Here is a 19,749-nt window from a genome sequence, read left to right as displayed (position 1 = left end):
CCCCCTGAATCGCACCTATAACATCAGTAGAGGAGTGATTCCTATGAACCTGAAAAGGCACAGGATCTGAACCAGATAGTGATACAGGCCTGTCAGAGACAACAGGACTGGCAGCTTCTGGCTCAAACTTCTTAGCATCAGTTACCAGGTCCGTGTCGGTGACAATAGGCACCAATGCCACTCGCAGGAATAAGGTGTCGTCAAACACTACATTGACAGTCTCCTGAACGGATCTCAGATGTTTGTTGTAGACACGAAAGGCATTGCTATGTCCAGAATAACCTAGAAAGATACCTTCATCACTTTTCGAGTCAAACTTACCCAACTGATCCTTATCATTCAGTATATAACACATGCATCCAAACACATGGAAATATTGCACAGTTAGAGACTTCCCTTTCCAAAGCTCATAGGGAGTCTTACTGGTCCCTGGGCAAACATGCACACGATTGATGATGTAGCAGGCTGTGTTCACAGCTTCATCCTAGAACCGATGAGGCACTTGATTTCCATGTAGCATAGCTCGTGCCATTTCTTGCAGCGTTCTGTTCTTACGTTCAACAACACCATTCTGTTCCAGCGTTCTTTGTGCAGAGTACTGATGAGTAATGCCTTGATGTCCACAGAATTGCTCAAACTTGTCGTTTTGAAACTCACCACCATGATCGCTTCGAATGGTTTCGATTGAGCACTTTTCACTTTTAATCTGCAAGGCAAGAATACGAAAGCACTCAAGAGTATCAGATTTATCACGAAGAAACCTTACCCAGGTGTAGCGAGTGTAGTCATCCACCATCACAAAGATGAATCGTCGACCAGAGATACTCTGAACTTGTATAGGCCCCATCAGATCCATGTGAACCAACTGTAAAGCATGACTTGTGCGAATATCTGTCAGAGACCCATGAGATGCTTTGATCTGTTTTCCCTTGTTGCATGGACCACATACAAAGTGTGGATCACCTTTCAGCTTTGGCAGTCTGCGTACAACTTCTTGGTTTGCCAATTTCAACATTGTGCACACATTCAAATGACCAAGTTTCTGGTGCCACAGCTCTGTGTCTAACTCAACAGTGGCATTAAAACATGGCATTTCTGATTTCCACATATAGCAATTATTCCCAGATCGTTTACCTCTGAGTTTGACAGACCCTTGTTGATCAACAACTTTGCAATCCTTCTTGGTGAAAGTAACATCTAAGCCCTCATCACACAGTTGACTGACACTGATCAGATTAACCTTCAATCCATCTACCAGGAACACATCATTCAGTTGGGGTTGAGTGTCACCACTAGTTGCACCCTTCCCTCGAATTGTCCCCTTTCCTCCATCTCCAAACGTGACTCTTCCAGCAGCAACATCTTCTATGTGAGACAACTTGTCGAGAGCCCCTGTCATGTGTCTCAAGCATCCGCTGTCAAAATACCACTTGGCCTGTTCACCTTCAGTTCTATCTGCTGTGTATGCAACATGACAGTAGAGATCATCTTTTCTTACATACCCTTGCCTAACTTTTCTAACAGCTGGGTAGAAGCTACCATTATGCACTAGATTTGTCACACGATTCTGAAACTTGAAGCACTGGGCCTTGTAGTGATTTAGATGACCACAGTACCAACATCCTCTTCTCCTGCTGAGACCAACAAGTCGCTGAGCAGCCTGGGGATAGCTCTGTGGACCATACGACTGTCTCCCCGGCACCTCACGCTGCATAAACATCTGCCTGGGATGCAGGTTTACCTTAGGGACCGGATTATGATATCCGTTTGGTAAAACAAGTTGTGCTTTGAGTTTTAGCTCAGAGTTCTGCCCTTTAACAAACTGTGTGGACTTGTCAGAGCTGATTCCCTGATAACCCAAACCCTACTTTGCAGTGCTTGATTGTCCAGTATTGAGCAAGAAGTCTAGATCTTTAGTTCTTTTACTCAGCATCCTGATGCTCTTCAGCTGTTCTTCCAATTGCTTCTCAAGACGCAGAGACTTGGCTTTTTCTTCACTCAGTTCCTTAGACAACATTGCAATGTTCATCTGAAGCGTATTTCTTTCGGCAGACAACTCACTGTTATCTTGAGTCTTTTGCACAATCGTCTGAATAAGAAGACTTATCTGATCTTCCATTGACAAGCCAGCCTCCTCCCCATCTGAGTCTGACTCAATTTTCTTGTCAATGTCTTCTTTCAACAATAGAACTTCATCTTCTTCATCTTTCTCGATTACTCCCAGCAGAGCCACAAAGTTGTTCAGAATTTCACCTTTGTTATCTTCTTCATCAGAATCACTTTCACTCCATGTGATGTAGGACTTCTAATTATTTACTTAGGAGGGGCAATCAGTCTTGGTATGACCAAAACCTTTGCATCCATAACATTGCAGAGAGGGCTTCCGTTTGTTGTTTGGACACTCAGCCTTGTAATGACTATATCATTCACACTCAGCACACTGGCGTTCTGACTTATCATTCTTCCTGAACCCCTTGGCAGAATCTGCACTTGCAAGTGATGGAGTTCCCTTCCGCTAACCTCTTTCAATCTTGCGAAAATACTTCTTAACCAACAGACCAACCTTCTCTTCATCTTCAAGCTCCTGCGATTGAACAAGCTTCTGTTCTTCTGCAGCTTTAAGAGCAAATGACTTAGCATTCATTTTCTCTTTCTTCTTTAGTTGCATCTCAAAAGCCTGCATCATCCCAATGACCTGATTGTACTTGAGCTCATCAGGATTAAGAGACACATCAATTGCAGACCTGTGCGGTTGAAACTTGTCAGGTAAACTTCTAAGATATTTCTTGACCAATTTTTTGTCCTTGTATCATTTACCCAAAACGACATACTCTTGAGCAATACCACTCAACCGGCTACTATAGTCTGCCACAGATTCAGTTTCAGTCATTTGTAGATTCTCAAAGTCTGACGCAAGATTGTCCAGCCTTGTGCGCCTAACTCTACAAGTTCCTTCAAAAGTCACGACAAGAATGTCCCACGCCTCTTTAGCCGACACACAACCTTGAACTTGGTTGAAGATATCTCTCGGCAGAGATTTGAAGATGACCGACAATGCCTGCGAATTGTGTTTGGCCTCAGCCTTTTCTTCAGCTGTCCACTTCTTTCTATGTTTTTGCACCAATTCACCATCTTCATTCTTCTCATTTGGATGAGTCCAACCATCCTCCACTGCAAACCAAGCTTCCATGTCAATGCTTGAGATGACCTGCTGGATCGAGACTTTCCAGTAACCGAAGCATTCAGGATCCAGTTTCAATGGCCCTTGTAGCGTAACAACCTCCAGTGATTTCTCCATACCCTAGTCGCAAGATCTCACCTGTTGAAAAAGATATCAGACTTTTTATCAGGAGTCTACTCTGATACCAATTGTTAAGGTATAGAGATAACACAACACACAAAACTACACTTGGAACGCGCCAAGCAAACGCTTTTAATCAGTCTTATAAAAACCCTCGTTTCTTACAAGACTTGAAAAACAAAGCCCACTCTCCTATCTATCTAACACAACACCTTGTGATCTAAAAGAGTATACTACACACACTCACCTTCAAAGCTTTTTGTATCTGCTTGAAGGTTTACAAAACTCACAAACTTTATCCCACGAGTGCTAACACTTTTTACGGCTAGCCCTCGTCATTTTATAACCCCACAAACGATCTCTAACCTAGATCTTTGTGTATCCTAACTAAAAGGAAATATTCCTTATCCCTAAGAAAATATCTTCCCTTATCCCTTCTTATCAAATATACTTTCAATATCTTCGAGTATATCTTGATCTCTTCTTCCTTTCTTCTCACGCATCTTGTCATCGTATCCACAATATTCTCCACGTCAGCATATCAGCCCTCTGAGACACTTCACAGCTGCTTGTTCCCTTCAAAGCTCTGTTGCACTTTCATGTAGAAGATATAGATCTTGAAGAATCATTTGGACTTTCTTGTCCTAAAAAAGTCCCGCTTAACCTTCTCCCTGTCCTTACTCAATGGACTTAACTTTATATTTTTCATAGTTCCAAATGTAACCGCGCGTGTGTAAATTGTAATGCTATGTCATCATCGTAAATGTATACGACTTTGATGAATCCATCGTTTACCACAGTTTCTTTTTATAACTAAGTTTATATATGATCGTACGTATAATATAAGAATTGTTTAATGAAAGCGTTGTTTTAGACTCCCATCAATCCATGTTGCGGTTTAGTCGTTTAGAGATATAATTTTCATATGCATGCGTTATTATTCTTTCTCTCGATACGTATATTTAGCATACGTAGTATAAACACTTAAAACTGCGAACCTTCCAACATACGGGTTTGCAGAAGGAATGTCTCTATCATGTGTCTTGTGACTGTCCTAGAGCGGATAATATGGTTCGTGTACAATAATAATTTAAATGATTGTATCACACTATGCATAATATGTTGACAAAAAATCGACAAATTAATATTGTGATTTATTATTATCAACATATATAAGTCCTTGTAATCGAATATTAGAATCCAGTACCGTATTTTAGTTGTCTGTTTTCATTCCAACTTTTTGTAATCTTCCCTTACGATATCATGTTATATTGTGTCCATTGTATATATCTGGTCTTTACAGCCTTGGATTGATCTTCACTAGCGGACCTAAAAGAGTTTAAACCACTAAAAATAGTTTCAAAACTCTTGGACTGATCTCCCTATCTAAGATTTGTGCACAAGTGGACCTAAAGAGTTTAAATCACCAATAGTTTATACGAAAATATGTATATGTAGCTAAGAGTACAACAAGATAACACATATTCTTATTCAAGGATGAATGCAATTTTCTCAGTTTTTTCCATCGCACCAAAAATCTATACATATTAGAGGAATTAACTTAAAAAATAAGATTAATTTCTAGGAGATTTTGTAGCCATAAGAAGAAAAGCTCACTACAACTTCTTGCATAAGATATGCAATTTTTGGCTATCAGTTCCTGAGATTCCTAAATCTTAGCAAGTTACTTGGTCAAGAAAGCACTCTCATCAGTTTCTAATATCATTTATCATGACCCCGGTCAGATAAGCTTTTCAACTCTCAAAAGGTATACATGTTTTCCTTGACGCTAATATAGTACTTGAAAATGCATCAGAGCTAAGGAAGAATGGGATATTCTGGTAGTCACTTTTGAGGGCACAAGTAGGGTCAAACGTNGCCGCCATATGCCTCAAGTGGGTTTCAGCAGACGGCTCAAAGACCTGTTCAGCTTAGTAGAAGAAGAGGATGTTGGTACTGTNTATTAGATTTTGAAAACTTGCACATGTCTGAAACTGAGTTAGCCACTGATTACAGCAGTCGGTTGAGTGGTATTGCACAAGAAGCTGTTGTCTTGGGTAAACGGTATAAGGATAAAAAGCTTGTGAAGAAATTCCTCAGAAGTCTGCCTGACAAGTTTCAACCACNCATAAAGCCCAATGCTATCAATTTCAGAATCGTGTGTCTAGTCTGTTGCAACGTGGTGAGTTTTATCCAGTTGTGAGAAGGAACACTCAGGGATATGTCAGAAAAGATGATCTCTATTGTCATGTGGCGTTCACAGCAGAAAGAACAGAGGTTGATCAGGCTAAGTGGTATTTTGACAGTGGATGCTCCAGGCATATGACTGGTGCCCTTGACAATCTATCCCATTTAGAAGATGTTGCTGGAGGAAGAGTTACATTTGGTGATGGAGGAAAGGGAAAAATCCGAGGAAAAGGCACAACTAGTGNCTTTCACAAGATGGAAAGGGGTCAGCGGAAGGGAACCACATCGCTCATAAAATCCGATACTTATAAGGAAATCAGGAAGAGTGACAAGCAAAAGCGACAGTGTGCTGAGTGTGAGGGTTTTGGACATTATAAGTCCGAGTGTCCAAACAACAAACGCAAGAGTTCACTGCAGTGTTATGGGTGTAAGGGTTATGGTCACACTAAGTTTGATTGTCCTTCACGTGAGAACAAGCAGAAGTCCTACATTACTTAGAGAGAAAGTGACTCAGATGAAGAAGTCAGCAAAGGAGAGGTTCTGAACAGCTTCCTTGCACTGCTGGGTGTCATTGAGGAAGACGAAGAAGATGATGTGGTGCTGGAAAACAAAGATATATATGAGAAGGTTGAATCTGATTCAGATGGAGAGGAGGCTGATTTGTCAGTAGAAGATCAGATACAGCTCCTCATTAAGACCGTGTTCATAAGGGAACTAAAGATCTGGATACACTGCTTAGCACTGGAAGATCTAGCAATCTGAAGTGGGGTCTGGGTTATCAAGGAACAAACACCAATACGACCACTCAGTTTGTCAAAGGGATGGGGTCTGAGCCCAAGTTGAACGAGAAGAAATTCTCTACAACGACTAGACTGTATGATCATCGTTCTGTGAAGCAGAATCCGAGAATCCCAAGGATGTGGGTGCAGCCTGAATTGTCTACTAGGCCGCCATATGCCTCAAGTGGGTTTCAGCAGACGGCTCAAAGACCTGTTCAGCTTAGTAGAAGAAGAGGATGTTGGTACTGTGGACATCTAACTCACCATAAAGCCCAATGCTATCAATTTCAGAATCGTGTGTCTAGTCTGTTGCAACGTGGTGAGTTTTATCCAGTTGTGAGAAGGAACACTCAGGGATATGTCAGAAAAGATGATCTCTATTGTCATGTGGCGTTCACAGCAGAAAGAACAGAGGTTGATCAGGCTAAGTGGTATTTTGACAGTGGATGCTCCAGGCATATGACTGGTGCCCTTGACAATCTATCCCATTTAGAAGATGTTGCTGGAGGAAGAGTTACATTTGGTGATGGAGGAAAGGGAAAAATCCGAGGAAAAGGCACAACTAGTGGTGATTCTCAACCACATCTTAAGGATGTTTTCTTGGTCGAAGGGTTGAAGGCAAATCTGATAAGTATTAGCCAGTTGTGTGATGAAGGCCTGGATGTCACATTTACCAAGAAAGGATGCAAGGCTGTTGATCAACAAGGATCTGTGCGACTCAGAGGAAGGAGATCTGGTAATAACTGTTACATGTGGAAATCATCAATGCAGTGTTTCAACACGACCACTGAGTTGGACACAGAGCTATGGCATCAGAAACTTGGTCACTTGAATATTCCTACAATGATGAGATTGGCTAATCAAGAAGTTGTGCGTGGAATTCCTAACCTGAAGNTTGAACGAGAAGAAATTCTCTACAACGACTAGACTGTATGATCATCGTTCTGTGAAGCAGAATCCGAGAATCCCAAGGATGTGGGTGCAGCCTGAATTGTCTACTAGGCCGCCATATGCCTCAAGTGGGTTTCAGCAGACGGCTCAAAGACCTGTTCAGCTTAGTAGAAGAAGAGGATGTTGGTACTGTGGACATCTAACTCACCATAAAGCCCAATGCTATCAATTTCAGAATCGTGTGTCTAGTCTGTTGCAACGTGGTGAGTTTTATCCAGTTGTGAGAAGGAACACTCAGGGATATGTCAGAAAAGATGATCTCTATTGTCATGTGGCGTTCACAGCAGAAAGAACAGAGGTTGATCAGGCTAAGTGGTATTTTGACAGTGGATGCTCCAGGCATATGACTGGTGCCCTTGACAATCTATCCCATTTAGAAGATGTTGCTGGAGGAAGAGTTACATTTGGTGATGGAGGAAAGGGAAAAATCCGAGGAAAAGGCACAACTAGTGGTGATTCTCAACCACATCTTAAGGATGTTTTCTTGGTCGAAGGGTTGAAGGCAAATCTGATAAGTATTAGCCAGTTGTGTGATGAAGGCCTGGATGTCACATTTACCAAGAAAGGATGCAAGGCTGTTGATCAACAAGGATCTGTGCGACTCAGAGGAAGGAGATCTGGTAATAACTGTTACATGTGGAAATCATCAATGCAGTGTTTCAACACGACCACTGAGTTGGACACAGAGCTATGGCATCAGAAACTTGGTCACTTGAATATTCCTACAATGATGAGATTGGCTAATCAAGAAGTTGTGCGTGGAATTCCTAACCTGAAGGGAGACGCTCATTTCGTATGTGGTCCTTGCAACAAGGGCAAGCAAGTCAAGGCATCTCATGGGCCAGTGGCGGACATTTAAACTAGTCATGCACTCCAACTGGTACACATGGATCTGATGGGTCCTATACATGTTCAAAGCATATCTGGGCGTCGGTTCATCTTTGTCATGGTTGACGATTTCACTCGCTACACCTGGGTGCGGTTTCTGCGTGAAAAATCGGATGCTCTTGAATGTTTTCGTATTCTTGCAGATCAAGAGTGAAAAATGCTTTATCCAAACCATTCGAAGTGATCATGGAGGTGAATTTCAGAATGACAAGTTCGATCAATTCTGTGGGCATCAGGGCATTGTTCATCAGTACTCTGCTCCAAGAACACCAGAGCAGAATTGTGTTGTAGAGCAGAAGAATAGAACGCTGCAAGAAATGGCACGAGCTATGCTGCATGGTAATCAATTGCCTCATCGTTTCAGGGATGAAGCTGTTAACACTGCTTTCTACATCATCAACCGGGTGTATGTTCGACCAGGGACTAACAAGTCTCCCTATGAACTGTGGAAAGAAAAGTCTCCAACAGTAAGCTACTTTCATGTTTTTGGTTGTCTCTGCTACATTCTGAATGACAAGGATCAGTTGGGTAAGTTTGACTCCAAGAGCGATGAAGGGATCTTACTTGGTTATTCAGGACATAGCACTGCTTTTCGTGTTTACAACAAACGCACAAGATCGGTTCAAGAAACGGTAAATGTTGTCTTTGATGATACCTCGTTCCAACGAGTTGCTATGGTATCTGTTATCTCCGACAAGGACCTGGTAACTGATGATGAGAAGCACGAGCAAGGAACTGAAAATCATGGTGACTCTGTCAGTCCGGTGTTACCCTCAGATGATCTTACTCCTTCTTCTCAGGTTCATCGGAATCACTCCTCAAGTGATGTTATCGGTGCGATTCAGGGGGGTAGAGTTACCAGAGGCAAACATATTGACTTTGCTCAACTGGCTGGTAAGAAACAAAAGGCGGTGGTTCCTGACATTGTTACTCAGGATTTTGAGATTGTTCAATTCGCCTGTTTTGTTTCAACTATGGAGCCAAAGGATCACAAAGAGGCACTTCGAGATGAGTTCTGGGTTGCTGCGATGCAAGATGAGCTGGAACAGTTTGAGCGAAGCAATGTGTGGGAACTCACTAAACGACCTGCTAATGTTAGTGTAGTGGGAACAAAATGGATCTTCAAGAATAAGAGTGATGCAAGTGGGTGCATTGTGAGAAACAAAGCAAGACTGGTGGCTCAAGGGTATTCTCAAGTTGAAGAAGTTGATTTTGATGAGACCTTTGCACCAGTAGCAAGGTTAGAATCAATCAGATTCTTGTTCGGTATGTCATGTGCTCTCAAGTTCACATTACATCAGATGGATGTCAAAAGTGCCTTTCTAAATGGCATATTACAAGAAGAGGTGTTTGTGGAACAGCCAAAAGGTTTTGAGAATCCACAACATCCTGAGCATGTGTACCGGCTGAAGAAAGCTCTATATGGTCTCAAGCAGGTTCCGAGAGCATGGTATGAGAGGTTGACTATGTTTCTTTTGGATCACGGTTACGTACGTGGAAGTGTAGACAAGACACTGTTTGTTCTCAACAGTGCCAACGTGCTGATGTTCGTTCAGATCTATGTGGATGACATCATCTTTGGTTCTACCTGTCAACCTCTGGTGCAAAGGTTTGTGAAAAGCATGTCACAGGAATTTGAAATGAGTATGGTGGGAGAGCTGAAATACTTCTTGGGCTTGCAAGTGGAACAATCTGTTGATGGGATTTTTGTGTCTCAAAGCACCTATGCCAAAGAGTTGGTACAGCGGTGTGGTTTAGGGAAGAGTAAAGAGGCAAAAGTTCCTATGGGAGTCAATGACAAGCTTTCAAAAGATGAGGAAGGAGAGGATGTGGATGAGCGACTATACAAAGGATGATTGGAAGCTTGCTCTATCTGACAGCAAGTCGTCCTGACATATGTCTGTCAGTAGGGATATGTGCATGGTACCAGGCCAAGCCTAAGATGTCTCATTTACTAGCAGTCAAGAAGATCATCAAATACGTCAAAGGAACAGTGAACTTTGGTATTGTCTTCACCAAGGATACCAATACCAGTCTGAGCGGGTACTGCGATGCTGATTGGACAGGCTCTGTGGATGATCGTCGAAGTACAAGTGGAGGATGCTTCTTTATGGGCAACAATCTGATATCGTGGCACAGTAAGAAGCAGAACAGTGTCTCATTATCAACCGCTGAGGCTAAATACATTGCCTTGGGCAGCTGTTGTACACAGCTCATGTGGATGCGTCAAATGTCCGCCGACTATGGTATGGATTCTGATACTCTGTTAATTCATTGTGATAATTTGAGTGAAAGAAACATCTCTAAGAATCATGTCCAGCATTCTAGAACCAAACACATAGATATTAGATACCACTTTGTTCGTGAACTAGTTGAGGCGAAACTGATTGAGATAGACCATGTGAGCACCGATTTTCAGCTGGCTGATTTGTTTACCAAGCCTTTGGACTTCAACACATTCACAAATCTGAGGAAGTCTATCGGTGTTTGTGAACTCTAACTTTTTCTCTGAGTTGTGTTGGTCTAAACCAGGAACTGGAGCTATGACAGATCATGGAAATCCTGGAAGATATAGAAGATCAACATACTGGAAAATTGTGGGAAATAGCTGCCTGTCATGCCGGTCTATCCATCCTGTCAAACGTTGTCATGATTTGAGGAGGTCAAAGAGATGTGAAGAGACATGCACATGCATTCTGAGGTTCAATGACCTGGGAAATGACAAGCTTAGAATCAGTGGCTGACAAAATCAACGGATGTCACTGAAGCTCAAGATGCTGAAGCAGTCATCGAAAGGCTGTTTGGAAAAAAAAAAAAAAAATGTGCTCTTCAAAGAGATGATCTCTAGCTGCCTTAACATGTTAGGATGGACTGAAGACTAAAGGCATGCCAGTGTGAAAGACTACCCACATGCAACAGTCCTCTGATCTTCGACAATTCAAGAGGTTGTGATAGTTCCTAGCAAAGGTTCTGCACTAGTGGCTGACACGAAAAAGGTCTGGTTAGTGTTTTGTTCTTGTTATCCTTTTTTTTATTAAAAAAAAAATAAAAAAATAATAATAAATGCTCATGTGTGTCTAATTCTCGATCTGGGTCCTTAGAGTTTATCATTAGTGGTGTGAGCATCTGTGTTCTGGTTCATGAATGTGATAAAAAATTGATCTTAAAAGGGAATGAATGATGTTTATTCATGCATTGTCATTAATTGTGATTGAATGAATTGACGAATGAATGCAGTCAAATAAAGAAATAGATGCGGTGTACACTGATGTTTAATTGAGTGTTTTCAGGATGTTTTTAATGTTTTGGTCGAGAGTGTGCAGCCCATTGAGACTCACGGGTGTGTATAAAGAGGAACGGGTAGGGTTTTGGCGTTTTTCTCATCACCTCTGCGATTTCAATCCTGTGTCGATTAAACTTCTAATCATCTTTTTTCTCTCTTGTCAATCTATCCTCTAAGCATCATGAAGTCAATCTTTAGTGGCTTTCACTATGATTCCAGTTCCGATGAGGAGCTCCACACTCCACCATCGTCGTTGCCTCCGTTAACTCCACACGCTCCGATCGATCCCGCAACAGCAATGGTGGTTTACCAGCCCCGCGATGAGTCCGCCACTGCAACTCCGACTCGGGTGGACCAAATTCCCTCACCTTCTCACGAGAATCATGAGACATGCGACTCTTCGTCTTCTCTGCCGAGAGAGGTGTCGTCCGGATTTCCTGTAGTAGATCTTACCGGTGATGTGCCTGTACCTGTTCCGTCGTCTAAGGGAGTCTCTTCACGACATCGCAAAAGACAACCGCCTGCTGATCTCGATTGCCGTGACTCCAAACGTCCATCTTTTCCCAGAGATAAGGACACCTCCACCGCGTCTCGGGGTGCCTCTTCAAAGGACTTCGATGCCAAATGGTTCATCTCCTCAGAAGCTGCCCGACGGTATGGTTTCTATGCCTCTCGAACGCTCGCTCCAGAGGTCTGTTACTCACTAGACGTTGCTGATAAGGCTAGGGAATTCATAGATAAAGCTGGGCTGCTTAAAACGATTACACAAATTGGGTCCTACGATTCGGATGTGGTCTATGAATTCTTTGCAAATCTCCCGACGGTCAAAGTTGAGGGGGAGTCTGTCGATGTGCTTGTCCATGACTAGGTATACGATTTTTCTCCGAGCCGTATCAATGCTCTGTTTGGTCTGCAGTCTGTCGATGTGCGTGAACAACGGTTGCAGACGGCTACAATTCTGGAGGAGGATCTTGCTCTCTTCCTCTCTGATGGAAAAGTTAAGTTCTGCAAACAGCTGGTGTCAACGGCAATCAAGAATCCTGTCATCAAGGATCTCCATTGGATCTGTTGTAGCAATTGGTCTCCAACAGTGAACACGGGGTATATCTCGGCAAACAGGGCTCTGGTGATCTACATGATCATGCATGGGATTCCAAGCTCAGTCAGGCTTTCGGTTGCCTTTTCCCAGCATCATCTACCAGCTGTTGACGGCTCAGAGATCTGTTCCAAGTCTTTGGTCTCACGACGCAAAGAAGACCAAGGGGAAGAAGACGACATCAGTTCCTGCTAAGACTGTGTCTCGAAGTGCCTCGTCTACAGAGCGCAAAGCCATCCGGTTGGCAATTAAGATCCTACAAGACGCCTTGGACGCTGGTAAGTAGTTTATCTCCTTGTTTCTGGTCCTGATTTGTGCCTTGTCCTATTGATATTTTTGACTAATCTGTGCCAAACAAGCAGGGGGAGATGAGTCTTGTTCTGAAGCTTGAGGGGGAGTTTGGACTATGGGGGAGCGGTTGTTTATGTTGCTCTTATTTTGTTTCTCCCTTTTAAAACTTAAGACTTGTTCCTTTTTAGTCATGTTTTGTTTTTTTTGTGCTGATACAATTTATTTTAACAAGACCCTATCAGTTAATTGTCGTGTTTTTGAATGCTGGAATATTTTGCAAGAACGGTTGTGTTTTGTCTTGGCTGGTGTTGTTTGTGCATTTTCAGGATAGATGGAGTGGGTACTTGTGTGGCAAGATTCAGTCAAAAAGGGGAGATTGAAAGTACATCAGAGCTCTGAAGGTGACAGGAGCCTGCGAAGTGTCTCAGAGTGCTGATGGGCTGACGTGGCAGATGAGCTGACGTGGAGAAAGATTATGGGACACCGTGACAAGATGCGTGAGAAGGAAGGAAGAGGAGATCGAGATATACTCGAAGTTATTGAGAGTATATTTTCGTAGAAGAGATAAGGAAGGATAATTCATAGGAACAACGAATATTTCCTTTTAGTTAGGATTCACAAAAGATATAGGTTAGAGATTGTTTTGTGGGGTATAAAGTGACGAGGGCTAGCCGCAAAAAGAGTTAGCACTCGTGGAGATAAAGTTGAGAGATTTGTAAACCTTCAAGCATTATCAAAAAGGCTTAGAAGGTGAGTGTGTTGTTTTTTACTCTTTTAGATCTACACAGGGTGTTGTGCTAGATAGACAAGAGAGTATGCTTAGGTTCATTTCTTGTAACCAACGAAAGTTTTTATAAGATTGAAAAAAGAGTTTGCTTGGCGCGTTTCTAAGCTGGTTGATTGAATTGTGGTTCTCTATACCTTTACAGTAATTGCACCTAAAGTTATTTTTATAATTATATTCAGAAGTTTGGTTATCTTCCGAGATGACTCAATAGTTAACTAATAGAAAGATTTTACGATCTCTAATAAGTAATAATGATATACTGGTGGTGTCTTTGTTATGATAACAAGCTACTTTTCTTTTATCGTCTAAAAAAAAGAAAAAGAAAAAAAACTATTCTTTTTCTCAAAAAAGTAGAACATTGAGTGCAAGTTGAGCTGTCTCATTCTGTTCTTTAATCAGTTCTAAAGACATGTGACTGAAATCAAGATATTTATTTCATATGATTGAATTGAAGACATGTGATCACAACAAAAAGTTTCAGATAGAGCCAACTAATACAGCTTCCTTGGAGACAAACTTCTTCAGCATAGCAATAAGCTGATCAAAGTCGTCTTGTGATCTGATGAGAGTCAAACGCACAAACCTTTCCTCCGATCCAAACCATTCGCCATTGCGTCCTGTTATTTTCGCCTCTTTGAAAATTTCGTAGCAGTTTTTGTCTTCTGGTCTCTCACACTTCACCCAAGCATAAGCTTTTACAGGACACAACAAACAAAAAAATATACGTTTTAAATAGTACCAAACCAAAGTCTTAGCTTTCCTGCTTTAGAACAAAAAACTTACATGGAGTAAAGTCCCTAACTTTCTTGAAATAGTTGCAGTACTCAGGTTTGATTGTCTGGAGCGAAAAACGCTTGGACATGGACATGATCTCGTTCAGTTTGTCCCATCTTTTTTTCAACGTTCCATAACCAAAATGGAATATATTATCTCCACCATGACCGATCACTACTTTAAGCAACTGCAAAGCATGAAGTTGTGTGTCTCTTGAAACTCCCATACTACTTAGACTTATATATCTTTTCATCTTTTCATAAACAACTTTGTCTTTTACTAATGCCCAGCTGCAACAACAAGAATAGCACTTGTGAGTTGTTGTGACCAATCCAAAGCTTTGTTTTAGACTACTAGGAGAAAATGCAAAAGTAAATCAATCAACCCGAATCTTGAGCCCGCATGACCCGTAGACTTGGAGAGGCTGAACAAGCTCAAATCTTCATCAACTGGATGTGTAATAGGTGAGAAATAAGGCCAGTAGTAAGCACAATCATGAATTGTTTTGACATTGGGACCGTCAAGAACCGCTCTTTTCAGCTTCCCATCTGGATTATTCGGAGATGTCACCATCTCTATAACTCTTGTCATATTATCATTGCCCTCGCTCTTCTTCCACGCAGACGCATCTCCTTCAAACTTGAGATCGGCAGAATTAAAGAAATCTGCTTGTTGTTTGTACATCTGCCCACACACACACACACACACACACACAAAGACAAACTGATCAGATCCACAAAAATCGATTTGTTACATCAAGCCAAGAACAGAGCCTTTTTTTTTTTTTTTTGCTTACATTGTAGTATGGAACAGAAGTCACAAGTCTGGAAGGAGATAATGAGGACGAGTTAGTTTGGGACAAGGCATGAACAGAAGCTGCAATCAATTGTGTGGCTCCAGTTCCGAAGATTATGAATCTGTTATCAGTAACTGCATTTCCCACTACATTATGCAGCTCTCTAATGATCTTCTCGAGTTCTGCAGACACAAATGAGCCAATTTCGCTATAACGATAACTCATCCTGTGCCACCCTGACTCAACAACCGCACTTCCCTCTGCGTTACGCATCCAGAAAGGCTCCAAGAACAAAGGGTTTCCTCTTCAAATTCCATAAAAAAAAAAGGATTAAGGCCGAAAAAACAGATTTGAATCCAAAGCTGGTTTTGTCACTAAGATGACAGCAAATTAAGGAAAGGGGAGGAAAGTTATTACGAGTCAGCATCGACAGGGCAATCTGGTACAAAGAAGGAGCAATCTTTGCCTGTGTAGCAGTTGTTGCACTCACAAGGAGGTTTATGGCCGTCAAGGACACCAAGACCGTCCACGTAAGCTCTGCCATGCCCTGAGCATGAAAGAGAGGCTGCAGCTTCGGCCTCCGCGGCTGCTCTATTGGTCCATGTTGGATTCCATGTGGTTGAATTATTATAAAGAATATGGATGGTAAGTACAAGATTCAAGATGATCGATACTACAACGACTAGCTTGTTCCGCATCATCTTTACTTGACCTGCAAAAAAGTTAAAGATTGCTACATAGATGCAAAATGGAGGGTTCGCATGACTATTATAATTGTATTGTTTTGATAGGACAATATTTTAATAGAAACTAACATGTTTGTGGCCTTTAACGGATTCGTGGGATTTTTTTTTGGACTGTTCAGGTTTTTTTTGAATACCGCAATCGGATCCAATGTTTTAGTATCCGGAACAGGATCCCATTTATTAAAAAAAACTATAACAGAATTATTCGATAAGATGATTTTTTTTTTTGTCAACTGCTATTATAAAAATTTTGAAAGATACATCGTGAATTACATCTTAGTCGACGGAAAACAAGGATATCCCAGAATTTAAAGTCTAAAAGAGAGAAACTAAGCCGACGAAGAAACAAAAGTTTCCGGAGTCATGAAACGATACTGTGGTAAAAAATTACAAAGCAGAGAAATTAAACCCAAAAAAAGGATGAACCCTCAAAATAAAGAATTAGGCAACAAGGCAAAACCCTTTACACAATACACTAGTTTTAGAATGCAAAAAAACTCTTCTCACCAAACACTTGGATGTGAACTACCAAGGATGCCCACGGCCAATCACAAGCTAAGAACGACCACCTCCTATCATGAAGAGAACCAATCTCTAGTAACAGAACCAATAACTTCAAAACCCGGCAAGCAAAGACTCGAAACACTACTGGATGTGGCGATGACGACAACAACGTCCAAAATCTTCTCTGTAGAAGCCTTACAAAAAGCAGTAAGATCTCAACCGATCTGCAAAGCAAGGACAAGAAGCGCAGCCTAACCTCTCGATAAAACCAAACTCAGAAGTGCACGATGATGGAACGAAGAAGTTATCAACCACAACGAAACAACCAACCAAGAGAAGAGCCAACTGCAAACAACTAAGACTAGCATAACTTCTAACAAACCGAAGCCTAAACTTAGAAAGGGAAACAAACTTAAGGGAATCAAAGACTGGAAAAGTAGACCTAGGGTGATGAACGAGACAATGGTTGGGCGGATAAAACGCAATCGCAACCAAAAAAACCAAGCGGCGTCAAAACGATGAGAAGCATATGAACGGAAGCAAACGAAGGGAATGGTCAAGATGATATATTATTCTTCGAGTCGTACCGTGGTACTGCTAGCTCTGGAATTAAAACCATCAACTTGCAACCACAAAACCCAACAAAGACCGCTCCTACCGCAATGAAAAAACCAAAGATCAAAACTCTAACCAAACCACAAGACTCCCCAATCAAGGGCCAAACTTTAACCACATCTACAACACTAAACACCTAGACCTAGCTAAACGGAACAGGTGAAAGATGGGAAAGTCAGCTTACTCAAACAAGAGACAACAAGAAAAATATACAGAAGAGATCCTTCAACATGCGTATATGTCAACATGTAACTCTGTTCACACTCCTCTGCCTCAATGTCTTGATCATGTTTTCAAGGATACTAAGCCATTTTCTGAGCCTTCTTACTTCATAAGTCTTGCTGGGAAGCTTCAATACTTGACCATTACTCGTCCTGATATTCAGTTTGCTGTCAACTTTATTTGTCAACGAATGCACTCTCCCACTGAGTCAGATTTTGGTCTCCTCAAACGGATTCTTCGCTATCTTCGTGGCACTTCGAAAATGGGTTTGCATCTCTACAAGAATAGTCCTCTACATCTTGTTTCCTACAGTGATAGTGACTATGCGGGGTGTAAGGATACTCGTCGATCTACTTTTGGGTTCTGTGTTTTATTGGACACTAATATTGTGTCCTGGTCTGCAAAGCGTCAACCTACAGTGTCTCGGTCTTCCACAGAAGCTGAGTACCATGCTCTCGCTTCCACTGCTTCTGAACTCACTTGGACTGCTTCGGTTCTACGTGATCTTAGTATCTCTCAATCGTATGCTGCTCTTCTCCATTATGATAATCTTTCTGCAGTCCACTTGTCTGCAAATCCTGTTCTTCACAACCGTTCCAAACACTTTGATATTGATTATCATTATGTCCGTGAACAAGTAGCACTTGGTCTCCTTGAGGTTCAACACATTCCAGCCGAACTGCAACTTGCTGATATCTTCACCAAGTCCCTTCCACGACCATCCTTTCAGCGCTTACGACACAAACTGAATGTGCGTCTTCCCCCCACACTCAGTTTGCGCGGGGCTGTTAATGTCAAGCCACAAGCCCAACAACAAGCTCATGTCTAACAACAAGAAACGGCCCAAGTCTCACACAAAGGTCAACGGTTCAAAACCCCTCAAGAGTGCGACAGGTCACTGCAACCTTCTCTGCAACACAAGAAGACAAATGTGCAGGTTACACAAAAGGAACAACTGATCAAACCTGCGGATTCTCTGAACATGGTACTATCAAACCGTTTTGGTCCCATAAAAGCAAGTGACTAGATGATTGACAGATGTCACAAGATCCTACATAATATCAAGGACCTAGAATATTCTTTAGGTAGTATAAATATCAACACCTTGTATAAGCAAAAGCTAAGTTTGATTCAATACAAAGTTTACCTACTTTCAAACTTCTTTCTTGTTTATTGACAAGAGATATAATTTTCATATGCATGCGTTATTATTCTTTCTCTTGATACGTATATTTAGCATACGTAGTATAAATACTTAAAACTGCGGACCTTAAAACCGCAGAAGGAATGTCTCTATCATGTGTCTTGTGACTGTCCTAGAGCGGATAATATGGTTCGTGTACAATAATAATTTAAATGATTGTATCACACTATGCATAATATGTTGACAAAAAATCGACAAATTAATATTGTGATTTATTATTATCAACATATATAAGTCCTTGTAATCGAATATTAGAATCCAGTACCGTATTTTAGTTGTCTGTTTTCATTCCAACTTTTTGTAATCTTCCCTTACGATATCATGTTATATTGTGTCCATTGTATATATCTGGTCTTTACAGCCTTGGATTGATCTTCACTAGCGGACCTAAACGAGTTTAAACCACTAAAAATAGTTTCAAAACTCTTGGACTGATCTACCTATCTAAGATTTGTGCACCGCCTATTCAAGCACAAGTGGACCTAGAGAGTTTAAATTACCAGTAGTTTATATGAAAATATGTATATGTAGCTAAGAGTACAACAAGATAAAACAAATTCTTATTCAAGGATGAATGCAATTTTCTCAGTTTTTTCCATAGCACCAAAAATCTATACATATTCGAGGAATTAACTTTAAAAAATAAGATTAATTTATAGGAGATTTTGTAGCCATAAGAAGGAAAGCTCACTACAACTTCTTGCATAAGATATGCAATTTTTGGCTATCAGTTCCTGAGATTCCTAAATCTTAGCAAGTTACTTGGTCAAGAAAGCACTCTCATCAGTTTCTAAGATCATTTATCATGACCCCGGTGAGATAAGCTTTTCAACTCTCAAAAGGTATACATGTTGTCCTTGACGCTAATATAGTACTCACTCAACCAGGAATTAAAACCATCAACATGCAACCACAAAACCCAACAAAGACTGCTCCTACCGCAATGAAAAAACCAAAGATCGAAACTCTAACCAAACCACAAGACTCCTTAATCAAGGGCCAAACTTTAACCACGTCTACAACACTAAACACCTAGACCTAGCTAAATGGAACAGGTGAAAGATGGGAAAGTCAGCTTACTCAAACAGGAGACAACAAGAACCCATGACCACAGAACTGAGAAGCATCACCTAAGAGATTAGGACACTGCTGGATCTGACAAAGGCAAAAGAGGCTTCTCCTGTAACTGCTGTGGGAGGACGAAACAAATACTCAAAAGACCGTCGAGCAATCCTCACTGTAAAGACCGTCTCATTCGCTGAGCTTCTAACAACACCATCAATCCACCAGATCTAGCCGAGGCGATACAAACGAAAGTAAAAACA

At 41.3% G+C, this 19,749-nt stretch overlaps 4 protein-coding genes across 4 annotated transcripts; 2 read left to right on the top strand and 2 right to left on the bottom strand.

Annotated features, from left to right (window-relative positions):
• LOC109128705 lies at positions 1,865-3,298 on the bottom strand. The gene is made up of 3 exons (XM_019235549.1): positions 2,832-3,298; positions 2,521-2,744; positions 1,865-2,262 (listed from the first exon to the last, which is right to left on the bottom strand). Exons 1-3 carry the CDS (start codon positions 3,296-3,298, stop codon positions 1,865-1,867), a joined length of 1,089 nt encoding a protein of 362 aa, XP_019091094.1.
• LOC109128704 (uncharacterized mitochondrial protein AtMg00810-like) lies at positions 10,049-10,850 on the top strand. Its single transcript, XM_019235548.1, has 2 exons — positions 10,049-10,352; positions 10,639-10,850. The coding sequence occupies exons 1-2, from the start codon at positions 10,049-10,051 to the stop codon at positions 10,848-10,850; spliced, it is 516 nt and encodes a 171-aa protein (XP_019091093.1).
• On the bottom strand, positions 13,974-15,938 carry LOC104741975 (tryptophan aminotransferase-related protein 3). Its single transcript, XM_010462922.2, has 5 exons — positions 15,551-15,938; positions 15,134-15,437; positions 14,723-15,021; positions 14,347-14,627; positions 13,974-14,255 (listed from the first exon to the last, which is right to left on the bottom strand). Exons 1-5 carry the CDS (start codon positions 15,832-15,834, stop codon positions 14,041-14,043), a joined length of 1,383 nt encoding a protein of 460 aa, XP_010461224.1. The 5' UTR covers positions 15,835-15,938; the 3' UTR covers positions 13,974-14,040.
• On the top strand, positions 17,165-18,049 carry LOC109128703 (uncharacterized mitochondrial protein AtMg00810-like). Its single transcript, XM_019235547.1, has one exon. The coding sequence runs from the start codon at positions 17,165-17,167 to the stop codon at positions 18,047-18,049; it is 885 nt and encodes a 294-aa protein (XP_019091092.1).

This window comes from Camelina sativa, chromosome 14, assembly GCF_000633955.1.
Source record: "Camelina sativa cultivar DH55 chromosome 14, Cs, whole genome shotgun sequence".
NCBI classification, from domain to species: domain Eukaryota; kingdom Viridiplantae; phylum Streptophyta; class Magnoliopsida; order Brassicales; family Brassicaceae; genus Camelina; species Camelina sativa.
The sequence above is the reverse complement of the archived record's forward strand: the minus strand, read 5'-3'. Positions and strand labels throughout refer to the sequence as shown.

What these genes read in the sequence shown, in the direction of transcription:
- LOC109128705 (XM_019235549.1), bottom strand. Translation starts at nt 3,298, where the DNA reads ATGGAGAAATCACTGGAGGTTGTTACGCTACAAGGGCCATTGAAACTG. An exon ending in TTGAGTGGTATTGCTCAAGA is followed by an intron (nt 2,745 to 2,831) that starts GTATGTCGTTTT and finishes TCAACCGCACAG; the next exon opens with GTCTGCAATTGATGTGTCTC. An exon ending in TTTTCGCAAGATTGAAAGAG is followed by an intron (nt 2,263 to 2,520) that starts GTTAGCGGAAGG and finishes CTGATGAAGAAG; the next exon opens with ATAACAAAGGTGAAATTCTG.
- LOC109128704 (XM_019235548.1), top strand. Translation starts at nt 10,049, where the DNA reads ATGTCTCATTTACTAGCAGTCAAGAAGATCATCAAATACGTCAAAGGA. An exon ending in TCAAATGTCCGCCGACTATG is followed by an intron (nt 10,353 to 10,638) that starts GTATGGATTCTG and finishes GGTCTAAACCAG; the next exon opens with GAACTGGAGCTATGACAGAT.
- LOC104741975 (XM_010462922.2), bottom strand. Translation starts at nt 15,834, where the DNA reads ATGATGCGGAACAAGCTAGTCGTTGTAGTATCGATCATCTTGAATCTT. An exon ending in TGCCCTGTCGATGCTGACTC is followed by an intron (nt 15,438 to 15,550) that starts GTAATAACTTTC and finishes TGGAATTTGAAG; the next exon opens with AGGAAACCCTTTGTTCTTGG. An exon ending in CATGCGGGCTCAAGATTCGG is followed by an intron (nt 14,628 to 14,722) that starts GTTGATTGATTT and finishes TTGTTGTTGCAG; the next exon opens with CTGGGCATTAGTAAAAGACA.
- LOC109128703 (XM_019235547.1), top strand. Translation starts at nt 17,165, where the DNA reads ATGGGAAAGTCAGCTTACTCAAACAAGAGACAACAAGAAAAATATACA.